This window comes from Teleopsis dalmanni, chromosome 2 (genome assembly GCF_002237135.1).
Source record: "Teleopsis dalmanni isolate 2A chromosome 2, ASM223713v2, whole genome shotgun sequence".
Lineage (NCBI taxonomy): Eukaryota > Metazoa > Arthropoda > Insecta > Diptera > Diopsidae > Teleopsis > Teleopsis dalmanni.
In genome coordinates, this window is record NC_051847.1 from 48520957 (window position 1) to 48536834 (window position 15878).

Here is a 15878-nt window from a genome sequence, read left to right on the forward strand (position 1 = left end):
TCAAAATCATAGACCCCGTCACATATATGATCAATATCATGATATACGATATATAACTATGTTTATACGTGTGTATATAGTATTTATTATTAATGTGTCATATCTTTAAAACAAGATAAATTTTTTTTTTATGTTTTAGAAAGAATTGTTTTACTTGAAAGAACTCTATTTATACATTTGTATATACATTAGTGACGGTTTAATAAGTTAGATATTTTTTTTTGTGTTAGGGAAGGGCACAACATCCAACAACTATTTTAATTAATTTGTGTATTCGTTAGTAATACATAATGTCTGTTTAATAAGATAAAATCTTTGGAGATTGCTAAAACTATTTCAAAGCCCCCCAAAAGCAAAGTGGGGCTACAGAACTGGTAGCTTAGTAAAAATACTGTAAATTTGAATAAAATGATATATAAATTATACAAAAATATGAATTTATTTATAACTAAGATAAATTATTTACAAAAACATTATAGAAATGTACGGGTCAATCTTTGCAGCAAAGTACATCATGACTCATAAGTATACATAATATAACAACTGAGATTGATTGTATGTTTACTGGGCGAGATACAGCCTTTTGCAATACAATTTGCGCTTATCAGTTTTATTTACATTTTTCATGGCTGTGCAAAATTATTTTGTAAATTTGAACACAAAGCAGTAAATCAAATTCCCTTCACCACCGTGTCTTCCGAAACCAAGTTTCACTAATCTCCAAGCCATTCAAAGCATTGAAAATAATTTTTTGTAGGCCAATTAATAACGCAACGTAATGAATACAAATGCTTCATTTAATGGTTTACTATCAACTCTTATGCGTACTCGCTTATATCTAACGTGATATTAAAAAATTACTAATTTTTTAAAATCAAAATTATTTATTTATTTATATAATTCAAATTATATATATTAAAAAATTGAGCTTCTTTATTTACAATTTAAATTCTCGCGAGGAATGCAGTACAATATTAAGGAATTAATCAGATTACAATGCAAATAGTTTACTGAATTAATTTCTTCTATAAAAGTCTTAAGATACAATTTGACGACAGACATTCATGCAAATATTTAAATTTGTTATTTTAAATTCATTTACACGTTCCGATATTTACGAGTAAATATTTATACAGTCTTTTTTCAACTCATTTGACGTAGTTAATTACGGCGAACGATTTTATTTAAATAAGTGAAAAAAATTCATTAGCACCTAGTCTAAGTATCAGTCACGTCTTCTCTCTAATTTTTGGACACGTTCGTATTTGAAGTCCGATGCCCAGTTTCGCAACATTTCCTTGATTCTGTGAACTTTATGATTATTAATTTACAGTTCAACGTTTCGAATGGATGAAAGATAGCAGAAAAAACTAGTTGAGAAATTAAATATTTATTTAGAATCATTTCTGCTTCATAATTATCTAAATAATGTCAGACGTCTTCTTCTCTCACTTTAATGTATATTTTAAATATTTTACTTTAACGAAAAAAACAAACAATTTTTTTTATAGATTGCTCACTTTCTTTGACAATACTCGTATTGAGTTTATATAACATAAAAAATATGGTTATATAATAAAGTTTTTTTTATATTTATTTATTTATTTATTCGTATTTTTCCTTTTTATAATATAATAATTCAATTACATAAAGATATTTTTCGAAAAGTAGTAAACTACAACAACAAAAATTCATTTAATATTATTTTAATTAATTGGATTTTTAGCTGAACATACAGCTGTTTTGAGTATTGCCAAATACCCATTAGCAGTGATCCTGGAATTATTTTTTATATTTAATTATTCGTAAATAATTTTTTGAGACTACAACTACCAGTAATCGCACTCGTGCCCTGCCAAATTTGAAGCTCAGAGTCAGCGCAACTGACCCAAAGCCATACTTGACTTTTATGTTCGCACATTTTTCTGAAGTTTTGTTACTTTGCTGTGAAAGTTTTATTAACAAATTCACTTACTGTGTTTATATTAAAACGAGATCATAAACCAGTTGCGGAATAATTGAATTAATTAATTATATTTTTATTTTTAATTGTTAAGTTTCAATACTGCCCACGGCTTCGTTTGTAAATCAAATTACTAAAGATAAATATAATATTTAGAGTTTATTAACTTGTATAACTTTTGCAAGAATAAATATTTTTTTATATATTAATTTATATGTTTTATTAATTTCTTTGACTTAAAAGTTTCATTTTCTATTATTTTATTGCTATACAGTATAGCTTCGTTGATTATCCATTTAAAGAATTATATACCTCTTCAATTTTAAACACTGGCTTCTTCAAATAGCTATTTCTCTGTTCGATAAAAATAGGTTATTCTCCTACACATATCCTTTAACACACAAATAGTGCACACTACCCTTTCTTAGCTTACATAAGGCAAAGTTTGAGAGCTCTCTTCTTATTTTAACTATAATGCTTATAATGTCAATTCCTATCTATTCAGGAAAGAGATTGCTTTCGCTTAGATTGTAGCAGAAACGGTTACATCCAAGTCCTGTTAGGCTGGTTTATGTTTTCTTCATAAAGTTAGTACCTAAAAAAGATTTTACTAATATAATTCAGTATTTTTTATATTTATTTTATTTTTAAATTATATATGACTCGATGAATTTAGATTAGTGATTTGAAATGTTGAAGTATTAAGATGCTCTTGCTGATCGAACACATAAATTTAAATGAAAGATTTGGATCGAACTTGAAATGTTCCCAATTATTTGAGGGGCTTGAACAGTTCATCTGTTCTACGTCAGATTTTATTTACGATTGAATTTATACAAATATTTATAGTAGTAATTTTTCCAACACTATAAGATGTTCGAACTATTTCAAGCAGGCCCCTTTGTTCGATCAATATACTATAATACTTCAAACAGGTGTAATAATATTTTAAGTTCTTATTAAGGCTGATATCAGTTTAAAAAAAAAACAAAAATAAAGTTAAAAAAGATATATGTTAGGTTAAGCTGCCCTGGCGGTTGTAAACACCAAAAATCCACTTTAGCTAAAATAATAGGCCTTAGTGATACCATATACATATAAAACGTTGATTCAGACTGACTAAATGAACAACTAAAACAGGTATAAAGACCATAGTACTCGGAGCACAGACTATCCTATAAAAATAAAAGTGAAATCTAAAAAGTTGATTACGTCCTTAATTTTGAAAGATACAGCTCTATCAGGTCGGAGGCTTCAAGGATATTAAAAAGCTAACTAACCAATCTCGACACTGACATAAAAAAGGGTAAATAATTTTAATAAAGTGTAAAATAATATAATATTCATTACTTTATTACAAATGAATGTCTTAGAACAGATGTGTCAGTTATATTCCTAATCCATGTCTGTTTCTTTTATCCTTGATAGATAGTGGTTAACAGAAAGGAGTATGTTCAGTTCATAAACCAGTGATATATCTAAGCTTAAATCTATTAAGACTTAGATAGTTGTTATTTATGTTTTTGATTTCAATGGTTTATACTGCCTTAAAATTCTAGCGAAGACCGAGACCTTCTCGAACTACTAATATGCTTTGTTCTAAGAACTGATACAGTCAGACGAAAGGATTTTACTAAAAGAATCTCAATAAATAAATTAAGAGTCTATTTAAAATCATATCTATTTTACAACTTGTAGTTAGTTCTGGGGTTAACAAACAGTCTTAAGTACATACTTTTTAAATTTGTAATAAAAACAAATAATTATGTCCACTTAATTATTAGTTTTACTATATTTTTTTAATTTACTTTGTATTTATATTACAGTTCTTGAACATTTTGGCTCTGAGTCTGCTGGCTGTTATATGGCGCAATCCGCATATGATGGAGGAATTGGAAAATAGTTACGACTATAACGTGGATCCCAATGCACCAATTTTGCCTACTCCTTTAAGCAAAATTGAACCGCCTTATGCTTATCGTGACCACTCACTAATCTATCGTAAGCAATATCGTAAGTATGAAATTTGTTGAAACAAATTAATTATACCGTGTCTACACTGGACAGATTTTGACAATATTTTTGTGTCTGAGTGGAAATACGTGCTATATATGAACTTTGCTAAAGTCTAGCCAGTGTGGACGCTGGGTAATTCAGTGACAGCATTGGTTAGGCTTTATTAAGATGTTTGATTGTAAATACGTATAATTTGGGATATTGAGAGTCCACAAAAATCTAGTGCCAAATCTAGAGTGTGCTAAAGTCTAGTTTGTGTAGAGGCAGGATTAATTTATGATGAAATTATAAAATGGTTGTAGATTTTATAAATAGCCAAAATATTGTTTATACTTAAATTATGAAGTTGACTATAATTGGCAGTATGTTTTTTATTTAAATCCACTCAAGTGTTTGTATTGATAAATCTTAATGTGGTGACACAATTCCTTATCTAAGTAATATAACATAAGGAATATATATTATTTTTTTAAATCTAAAAATACACTAAAATTTATTTCAATCTTTACGAATATTTCTTTTTATTGCAGAAAATTTTGATATGGGCGGCTTAGTGTGCACTTGTATGATAGCAATAACATTAATGATGATATATGGTACCATTAAGGGGAAACCATCACATTTGTTGCCTTTCTTTTGCTTGCAGTTGTTTGACTTTGCAATTACAACGTAAGTCAACTTTTTTTTTTTGCTTATAAAAAGAAATTTATTATATTTTCACCCTTTTTTCACAGTTTAACTGCTGCTGGTTACCTGTGCTATTTGCAAGCAATACATCGACTTGTCGCAGAATCTCCTCGCTTGCCGTGGCGCGAGAAATTATTAGAACTTTCACCTGAGGAGTTGGTGATTGTTGTACTGGTTGTGTTTATCTGTATTGTTTTTCTCAAAGCATATGCTATAGGCATTGTTTGGCGTTGCTACAAATATCTCACATTGCGCCAACAAAATATGCGTACATTGTTACCTTGCGTTATGCCGGATATAGCCAGTGCCAATTTAGTTGCGGAGGAACGAGCTTATTCCACACTCTTGCCCAATTACGATGAAGCTATTGCACAGTATATGAAACAAGCACCACCACCATCTTATCAAGTTGCCATGTCCAATTATGAGGCTGAAGAGAACACCAACACAAATGATGCTGAAGGCACTGATAATAATAATGATACACCAAATAACAATAATACTGTACATGTTAACGCAAATACGCCACCAATGAGGCGTAATGAGAACACCGCTGCTGCTGTTGCAGCTGATGCTGATGCTGATATTACAACACCTGATACTGATGATAGTTTGTCAACACCACCACCAGCATACAATGATACAGTCACTGTTACAAATGTGGATGAACAGGAATCACCAATACGTACTGCAACAAGTTCAGCTGCAGTTTCGTCCATTACGGAAGCTAATAGCATTGCTCAGAATGCTGCCCATACAAATGAGAGTCAAGCCTAATTTGTATGTGTAGTAGTGATTTTTTGGAGACTAAATTGCGTGTAGAGTTTTTTTTATATGTTTTTATTTTGTATTTTTATTCTGTTTTATTTTTTAGTGCAATTTTCAAAATAAGTGTTAATGTTATTCACTTTACGCGTTCATCTTTTACTTCTTTCAAATTAATATCCTTTTTTATTTTTATTTTTTTTTTAAACAAATTTGTAACAATACTGAAATTCTACACAATTATATGGAGAAATTAAGCAGGTTGAACTAAACAAAAATTATACATATTGAAAGTATACATATTAAGATAAAAATACTAAATTTTATGTATTATTCGTGCGTGCAACATATATTAAAAATGCACATTAATTTTATAAAATGGAAATCTTATTAACTAAAACTATCAATTTGAATAGAAGCTCTTTTTTTCTTTGCTATGTTATTTAAACATATTAATAATATATAATTAATATATCCAAATTTTAACAAACAAAAAAATCAATTTTTAAGAAATGTAGACAATTTTAGTGAAACAAATTAATACCATACAAATTTAATTAAATTCATATTGTAAAATATTAGAATTTTAAAAAAACAAGTTTTGTTTTTATAAACGAAATTAACTCCAATAGTTACAAGTCGGAATAATACACATATATATATTTATCTAAACATTCCATTTTTAAAAACAAAATTTAAATTTTGGTATTAACAAAAAATTGCTCACCTCGCTTACACACTCTAAAATGCTTCTTCACTCAATGTTAAAAGCTCAAAAATTGTTTAAAAAAATCTAGCTATTACAATAATAGTTTTCCGACCATGTAATACTTGGAATTTATCTATTTTTTTTTTTTTTTTTATATATAAAATTGTTTATAAAAAAATACAATACAAAATAAATGTTCTGTTTTGTTATATTTATAAAAATGTAGTATTTAATATTTGTAGTTACCCTCTACTTTTTATATTAAGACTATTATAATTATTACTTTTATTAATATTTTAATCTTGATTATAAAAAGAATATTAATAAATATATATATACATAAATATATATATATATATATATTCGAATACACTAGTTTTTAAAATAAAAAAAAAATCGCAATAAAATAAACACCCTTTGGAAAAGGCGAACATTTTTTGCGAAATATAAAATTGTATTTTTTTTTAACTTTTAAATAATTAAAGATATTTGATAAAATACAATATTGTAATACATAATCTCGACAAATGCACATAGTTGATCAGAATTAAAATATGAATTTATTATATATAATAATTAATTATGTGTGTAAAACAAGGTGGTCTTACGTCATAAGTTGGTCGCTCTGTTCATAAATAACTGGGTATATATGACTATATGAAATATAACGTAAAGTTTAACACCCACTCAAATGAGAAGTTGGAAGTCGGATTTAAAACACATTAATATAACATTTAGTAGAGGAAAAACTGTTTTTTTTATGCAAAATGTACTGATTTCACATCTAAACTACATAGAGGAAAAATATAATTATGAAATAGAGTATATATGAAGGAAGGAGAAGGAGTAGTAACTTGGGGAATGCTCACAGTATATAATTTATGCTCTAAGAGTCAATAATTATGTTTATAAGTGAAATCATTCAGACACGGACCAGTAAAATGCGAACCAGTAAAATTCGTTATGCACTATATGCAACCTGGAAGTAAGGATGTTAAAATTCTTTTAGTAGAAGAAACTCTTACTTAAATTTGAAGGAGCACAACAAATTTTAAATAATTTCAACATAAGGTTTCTTAAAATTACTAGCTTAATTTCCCATGAAGTCGCCCATCTGTTTAAAACTCATACACCTATCCATTGCGGTCCCATTGATTTAAAGTTTCGACCCACCGAAATAAAAAGGCTAGCATCAATTACAAATCCACTCAGTTTTACATAGTATCGCCTCATACCATATAAATCATCTATATACCAACCCATGTATTTGTTTTGTAAGAGGTCTCAAGGGGCTACGACATCATTTATATATTCAGCTGATAGTGTAACTACGACACTTCAAAATTCTTGACAAGCCTTTTCTTTAAAAATTTAACAAAATTTCATAATATACAAATCATAAAATTTGTTATAATTTAGTTTAAGTATGATATAGTGTATATAATATATATAATGATTCTTATATATATATAAATATAAGAATTTAAAAAGTACGTTTACCCCCAAGTCAAGTTCTATTAAGTAATATAGCAAGCAATTGTTTGTTTATACAAAATCCAATTTTATATAAGAAGGTAGATGAAGGTAAAAAGTACATTTTTCATATCCTTTGAATCGCTTTTCAAGGTAACATTGAGCAGCAGAAGTGTGCTTTTAAATTTATGGTCATCACCCATGACCTTAAACTTTCTTATAAGTTCAAGAACACAAAAATTATGAAAACCTTCGAAACTTTTATTCTAAACTTTGTAAAAAAAATGTCAGGATATTGAGAAACTTTCGCTTATAAAGTTTAATCTGAAAGGATAATTATAAGCTTTTACTATAAATGTAAAAGTAGAGCTTGAACTATTATAGTACATATGGAGAAAGTTGTTTATATATAAAAAGATTTTTCCTATAAAATGCTGAATCTGCTATGCTATAAAATATTGTCAATTTATTTCTTACCTTTATTTATAGAATATTATATCAGATACCGTTTCTGCTATTTACGTTATTTAAAACACTAATAATTATAACTAAAGACTAATTATAGCAAAACGTATAACTATGTCTCATATCAAGTTTTTATAGCATTAAGTGATTACGATTAAAAATGATTTGTTATATTCTTATAGAAGTAATATAAAGTGGAATTAGATAATAATCTATTAAACGATCATATTCTGTATGGTGCAAAAGCATGGATATTATCACAGAATGATGAAGCAGCTCTATGAGTGTTTGAGAGAAAAATTCTTCGTACGATCTTTGGTCCTCTACGAGTTGGTGACGATCCATATGGACCACTAAATTTATCACGACATTGACATAACTCAACGAATTAACACCCAGCGGTTTCGTTGGTTTCGTCATGTCGTGAAAATAGATGTTGATACTCTAGTGAAAAAGATATTTGAAGGGATAGTTGGAGGAAGAAGGTGTAGAGGTAGACTGTGTCTCCGGTAATGTGATTGAAAGTGCACTAACCGGACTTGATGTACAAGACTGTAGAGGGCGCGCATACAGCAGAGACACATGCTGCGTCGAGGAGGACACTCTGCGTCAGGCCGAAACCTGATAACGTGTTATTATGGCCAAATAAAAAAGTAAGTACGACCATATTGAGAACAAACATATATGTTATAATAGATATAGTGGATTACAGCGATGAAGAACAGTCAAGCAATAACGAACTACAGTGTAAACGTGGTTTCAACTACATATTTTCTTAGTATAATTTACAATTTGTTATTATTTAATGGCTTAAATAAAATTGACTATAACTTTTATTCTTTTTGTTGTACTGTTGAATATAAAGTCTTTATAGTGGTTTATAGAAACATACATCTGATAATATTGACGTTTAATACCATATTTTATGAACAGTTTATTATACTATATGTAGTAATATTGTGTTATATGCTAACTAATTAATTACTATATTCATTTGTTTGAAAAGATTCGTTCCAAATGTTGGGATAGTAATGTAATATGTCCAAGCACGGTGTTATTTGTTTAAGAGAATTTATAGGGCGTGTTCTCCAATTGAAAGCTACGAAGAATGGATTCAACGTTTAAAAAGCGATGATTTTAGTATATATATTAACATCATAAACATCTTATATTAATTTGATGTATATTAACATCTGTAACTACACACTTTCTGTCGCTGATGATGCTGAGGTATACTCAGCCGTCGTCCAGGGGTCGTTGCAATAGAATTTTTACTTTGGAAGTCAAAGACAATGTGATGTAGTAATTCAATTATTTATTTAGGAGAATTTAAAATAAAATAAGGTTGTACAATCTAATATATTTATAATATAATGCTGATTTGCTAATTTGATGACTACGGATATTTAGAATAATTGTGCTTCGATAATTGTTCCGATCGTTGTTTCCACGTGCCTGAAATGTTGCTGTCAGACGACAGTACTTGTGCTAATCTTGGTGTTTTGTCAGAAGACGTCGTTAACTGGAGATTAGAAGTGTTATGCTGGGTTGCAGCCTTGGTTAGCATTCATTAATGTTAGGACGTATTACTACCCTAACTCAAACCTACAGAAAATCCTACTAGCCAAGATGTATCATGACTACCTTGGCTTGATTTACATATAAGACTACATATACAATCTACTTGTCAAGACGTATATACTACCTTGACGCTATAGTTCGACTGACTTGTTTCACAAAGACGTATTACTACCTTTGAGAGTTTCCCAACAAGTGCCCCTGCTTGTACAATGCGCGTTTATTTATACTCAAATGACCGAAGCTTTTCCTGTAGCGCATCGGTACATTTTCTGTTGGTATTTTTGATACTTGTTGTTCGCCTGGGTGTAATTTCCGTGCTTTGTGTTTTCGTGTGTTCTTGAATTCGCCGTGCTTTGTTTTTAGTTCAACCAAAGCTTTCATGCTTTGTCTTGTTTACAAACGTGTTTTTTTTTATATAGTGCCGGTGTGTGCGGTTTATTATTTATTAATAAATTTAATTTTTTATAAATATTTATTAATAAATAAATAAATATTACAAATATTAAAAGTATTAATATAAATAATAAATGAGTGTATTATTTATTTGTTTAAATATATTTTATATTACTTGCATTTTCAATGTAATCTTAGGTTTGTTCATTTGGTGCAATTACGTGCATGCGGGGGAGGTTTTAAGGTAAGTTGTTTACGTTTTAAATTAACAATAAAAATTAACCAGTTTTCATTGTAGATATTAACTCCAAACTGATCGTATGTAGGTTGGAAATTAGTCAAAATTTCCATCCTTACACATCATCGCCGGAATACACCTTTAATCATTAAGAAATCGTTATCATTCGTATCATAATATCACTGAATTTAAGTAAACATCATATATTTTTATACAAGTGATTGTTTATAATCAACATTATTGATTCCTTTTTATCAGAGAAGTGAAAAACATTTAAACCTTAAATTTGATAAAATCAAAAATTGCTATAGGAATAATTAAATTTTAATCATGGCTATTTTTGCACTTTTGCGCGAACAATATTTTTATAAATAATCTCGAAATCAAAACAAAATAGTTCTTATCTAATAAAATAAAGAGCAAATTTGGAAATATATAAAATCAAAAGTTGGAATACCTTTCAGAGTAGTTTATCACTCGTGCATTGAGTTTAAACAACAAAATGTTTTCAAAATCATTTTTCTGTCTCGTGGCGGTGCTGTTGTGTGCCCAGACCGTTTTCGGAATAACCATAATCTCCAAATCGGAATGGGGTGGAAGAAATCCAACTAGCAAAAGTACTTTAGCTAGCGGCTTGTCTTATGCTGTTATTCATCATACCGAAGGATCCAGTTGTAGTACAAAAGCTGCCTGCATCCAACAAATGAAAAACATACAAAGCTATCATATGGATTCTTTGGGTTGGGCTGATATTGGTTACAATTTCTTGATTGGTGGTGATGGTAATATTTATGAAGGCCGCGGTTGGAATGTACTTGGTGCTCATGCATCTAACTGGAACTCAAAAAGTCTTGGCATCTCCTTAATGGGCAACTTTAACAGTAAGTATGAAATATATTTTAATAAATATATTTAAATTTGAAATTTTCAAATTCCATTTTAGATTATTCACCCACTGCAGTTCAAATTTCTGCCGCTAAAGAATTGTTGGCCTACGCTGTGACGAAGGGACAAATTACATCCGGCTACATTTTGTACGGACATCGTCAAGTTGGTTCAACTGATTGTCCTGGCACATATTTATACAGTGAGATCAAGTCATGGTCACACTGGAAGGCCTAAATTGATCTCATGACTTTTTAAATAAAAGCATATTAATAATGAACTTGTTCATATTTTATTCAAATATTGGGTTTTTAAATATACTATACTTCAATAATGGATATATTGCAATGATAATAGTGTCTAAAAATATTCTGCAGACTGTTAAAGAGCATATATATTTGTTTTTGTTAAATTGCCTAAAAGGAACAACGATTGAGATTGGAGAACTTAAGTAAGACTACACATGTTCAGTTTCGTATCAAAATTTATAATTAATTGAGCATTTGTGGTTCAGAATAATTACCATTGTTAGCAATATACACATTCCAAGATTCTTCCACGAATCCCGGGTTATTTTTGAAATGGTTTTTATGTACTCGTACAAAATACCTTTAGTTTTAAAATAATGACATGAAGCCAAATCTAATTTGGACGATGGTATTAACTCATGCTTAAATAAAATGATTTTTACATCCTTCTTTAAGTTACCATAATTTTTAAAAGATCATATGTGGTTCCATCTGAACTATACTATCACACTCAAGTAATGTTTGGCTAAATAATTGGCTAAAAAATAAACCAAATATGACAAAACGAATTTCGCCGGTCAAATTAAAGACCAATTTTTTACAGAAATATAGCTAAATTAATTGGACTTTATTAGGCATCTTCCTTTTACTAGATACTTTCTTCAATATAACAGTACTCATGCAAAAAATTGCTTCTATATAAGGTTTATAAAAATTTTAATTATGTTTGTATTTAAAATAAATGTTCATTAAGAAATATTTACGGAGAGAAACACGAAGAGGTACTGTAGCTGGATCTTGTTTTAGTACCTTTTTTAGTAAAAAAAATTTCCACCTTTGTCGTAGAATAGATCTAAAGAAGATCTATTAGTCACTTAAACAATGCACTATATAGTGTTGTTTATAAACTGCTAGCATCATTGGGTTGTAGAACTTTCTTTACTGATGGCTGATATTACGTGACGGTTACTAAATCCTGTGCACAACTCAAACTTAAAACTACCTACTATTAGATATAAGTTTTGTTACAACTTGGATTGAGGACGAAAAGGATTGTAGTGGCATTTTCCAAGTTCAATGTAATCAGACACATTGCTATATGTACTATCGCTGTACATACTATTAGATAATTACCCATTGGATGACTCAGGGCTCTGTTACAATTTGGATTAAGGACAACAGGGTTTGCGCTAGCATATACCAAGTTCAATGTCCCCAAGTGCTGGCGGAACGCCATTCCTCCCCACTCCTTCAAAACAATGAAGTACAGAGCCATTGAAGCAATGCTTTTCATGTATGCGTAAAGATGCTCTAAGCAATTTTTTTGTTTTAATGAAACTATAATGCCTGTTATATTATTAGAAAAACGGAAGAGCTATGATATCAAATATCTGCTGACTATATTATAGTCAGCTGTGGCATAATCTATTTGTAATTAACTACTGGCAGAGCATTTTTTTTGGAAGTATACAAAGTCATTGGTCTATGTAGATAAATCAAGATAATAGGCATGACCTATTTGTAATTGACTACTGGTCTATTTGTAATACTATCAATAAAAACAAACTCCATGGTACATCAGACTTAAGAGCCGAGAATGTCAAAGAGTATCAAAGACAGAGCGCTGAAAATGTAAGGTTCTGTGGAATTTCACTCTCGTAAATTAAATGCACTATATATTCCGTAAGGAAGATATGCTGAGCTTTAAAATATACTTCTAATAAATTATCTCAAGAAACTTATTGTCAGAATTCAACCGAACTCTTATTACAGTTGATCATCTAAATGATCACAAACACAATATAGTAAAAGTGCTTAAGATACTAAATGGAGTTTGATCGACCAATAAAGAAGAAGAAGAAATTACAATATTTGACTTTTTCGATTAAATAGTATCTTTTTTTAATAATATAAAATCCTTTATCTTTTTTTTAAAAACATCTTACATGATTAAGTAATTAGAGTAAAAAGGGATTAAAATCCTTCGCCTTCCCGTATAAGTAACCTAAAAGTTAATCAGAATAATGAAAATTATTTTTTTTTGTTTATATTAAAAAATATCATTATGTGACAAATAATCGAAAGTTGTTTTATCGAGGTGGGCAGTTATTTAACACGAGCCATTTTTTTTTAAATACAAAAATTTTAATTTTATTATTTATTACTTTCACTTTAAAAGAGGCTTTTTTTGATTATTTATTTCAATGTTTGCCAAAAATCATAAATAATTATTATAGATAAAATTTTAATATATTTTAAAGCCAAGATATATTTTAAGTTGTAGAAATGGAATCACAAATTGAGTCACAATGTCTAGTTTAAAAATTATAGTAGATGATAATCAATGATTGGAGTTTTTACCGATAGCTAATACTAAAGTATTAGCAATTTTACAAATATACCAGTAAATCAATAGTCACTATGATTATTAAACGAGATTAGCACAGCATGTTATGTTATTAAACTAAGTTCCGGAGGTAAGAAACGTGCAACTGCACTTTTATATTTACAGGTCGAAACATAGAAAGACAATGTTAATACTACATTCATATTTCATTCCTCTCAGTAATTTAGGCTATTGATAATTTGTTTTAATCTCAGTCTATTAACTGGTTCTCTCTAACATTTTGCAATTCCGCTATTCTCATATTGTTAGAGTTCATCTTCAACTTATTCCCGTTAAACGGAACCATACACTGCTTTGATGGTTACAGGCTAAGAAAGCCCGTTGAGATTAGTTTGACTGTCTATACTTATACACACTAGTATAGTATAATAATCCCGTATAATATGTTACAAAATCAAAAAGTTGTAATGGAATAAATCTGTGATCAAATATTACAAAATCCTCTCTCAACAAGCAATTATTTTCACTATCCAAAGTTCTTTAGTTGTTTGCTCCCTTTTATTTATGAAAGTGTTGTAAGATCAATAGTCGCAATGAATTTTGACTCTTTTAAATTTTGGCTCATCGTATGAAGATAAAAACTGTCCCCTATAATAATATTAAAATCACTAACTAATTTTTAAGGTCGATATAGTCTTATGATGCAAAACTTTGGGACTGCAACAATTAGGGACTGTCTAAAATATTTTAATAACCCACGGTACGTTTGTAATGATCAAAAACTGATGAATCGCAACAGTTGATAAAAAAATTAGAGCAGATTACAAGATTTATAAATAGTCTAAAATTGTCATAGTTGGGCCGTTAGGAGCACAATAGATCTTTTAGGTCGGGGTGCTTCAATAGCCAATAACTTAAATAATGACATATAGCTTCAAATGTTATCGGAGGAGTTTCTGTGAATTCCAAAAATGACACTTATTGGTGCTTAATGGCAGGTAATCAAATTTAATCTATCATTTAACTTAAAATTGATTTAAAATTTCTTCATAAAAATATTTAATAGTTGTAGTTTTAACAAACATATTTTAGCTAGGATTTGGCCAAGGAGGCGAATATAATATACATTTTCTTAGCAGTATAGATTAGCAGTAGATTATATTATCAAAGGTAGAATACATACCCTAATCACCTCTGGATGCGTCATGAAAACTATAATATATTATTACATAAATGTCAATAGATATACATTGTGACCGAAAAGTTTCCGGAAAATTTTAAATAAAACGCAAAATTCTTAATCTTCATCAATATTTATTTTATCTCCTTCAAAATATGCTCCATTAGAAGCGATACACAAATGCCAACGTTTCTTCCAATCATCAAAACATTTTTTATAGGCGCTTTCCGGTATGGCTTTGAGTTCCCTCTGCGAATTCTGTTTTACGTCTTCTATGGATTCAAAACGCGTTCCTCTGAGGGGTAATTTGAGTTTGGGAAACAGGAAAAAGTCACACGGTGCAAGATCAGGTGAATACGGTGGCTGTTCGATGGTATTTATTGAATGTTTGGCCTTAAAATCGTTGATAATGTTGAACAAATTGAGGTGAATCGGAACAAGCCGAGCGTTGACACGTCGCATACACAAATTGTCCACCAAAATCAAACGAGCCATCTCACGACCGATGCCTAGCTCTCGTGCTATCTCTCTAACACTCACATGAGGATTTTGAACACGATTTCCTTTGCCTTTTCAATGTTTTCGTCGGAGGTAGAGGTCGAAGGTCGTCCAGAACGCGGCATGTCTTCGACGGTCGTACGACGTCCTGAAAGGCTTTGTACCACTCATAAACTTGAGTTTTCGATAAAACTGATTCCCCATAAGCCTTTTGTAGCATTCGCAAAGATTCTGCACACGAAATTTCGTTCGAAAAACAAAATTTGATGCAAACTCTTTATTCAATATTTTTTTACATTGAAATTGATTTAAAATTTCTTTATAAAAATATTTAATAGTTGCAGTTTTAACAAACATTGTTATGTACATATTTTAGCTAGAATTTGGCCAAGGAGGGAAATATAATATACATTTCTGCTATACTACGTAG

At 29.5% G+C, this 15878-nt stretch overlaps 2 protein-coding genes across 3 annotated transcripts; both read left to right on the top strand.

Annotated features, from left to right (window-relative positions):
* The first annotated feature begins 3794 nt into the window (after window positions 1-3794).
* LOC119683137 (lysosomal-associated transmembrane protein 4B-like) lies at window positions 3795-5766 on the top strand. 2 transcript variants are annotated; one of them, XM_038096748.1, is made up of 4 exons: window positions 3795-3976; window positions 4510-4648; window positions 4714-5484; window positions 5541-5766. In XM_038096748.1, exons 1-3 carry the CDS (start codon window positions 3844-3846, stop codon window positions 5441-5443), a joined length of 1002 nt encoding a protein of 333 aa, XP_037952676.1. In that variant the 5' UTR covers window positions 3795-3843; the 3' UTR covers window positions 5444-5484; window positions 5541-5766. The 2 variants fall into 2 exon arrangements, with proteins under 2 accessions (XP_037952676.1, XP_037952675.1); XM_038096747.1 differs by having other exon boundaries at window positions 4714-5766.
* A 4976-nt stretch (window positions 5767-10742) lies between these two features.
* LOC119683708 (peptidoglycan-recognition protein SC2-like) lies at window positions 10743-11455 on the top strand. The gene is made up of 2 exons (XM_038097514.1): window positions 10743-11171; window positions 11234-11455. The coding sequence occupies exons 1-2, from the start codon at window positions 10793-10795 to the stop codon at window positions 11410-11412; spliced, it is 558 nt and encodes a 185-aa protein (XP_037953442.1). The 5' UTR covers window positions 10743-10792; the 3' UTR covers window positions 11413-11455.
* The last annotated feature ends 4423 nt before the right edge of the window (window positions 11456-15878 follow it).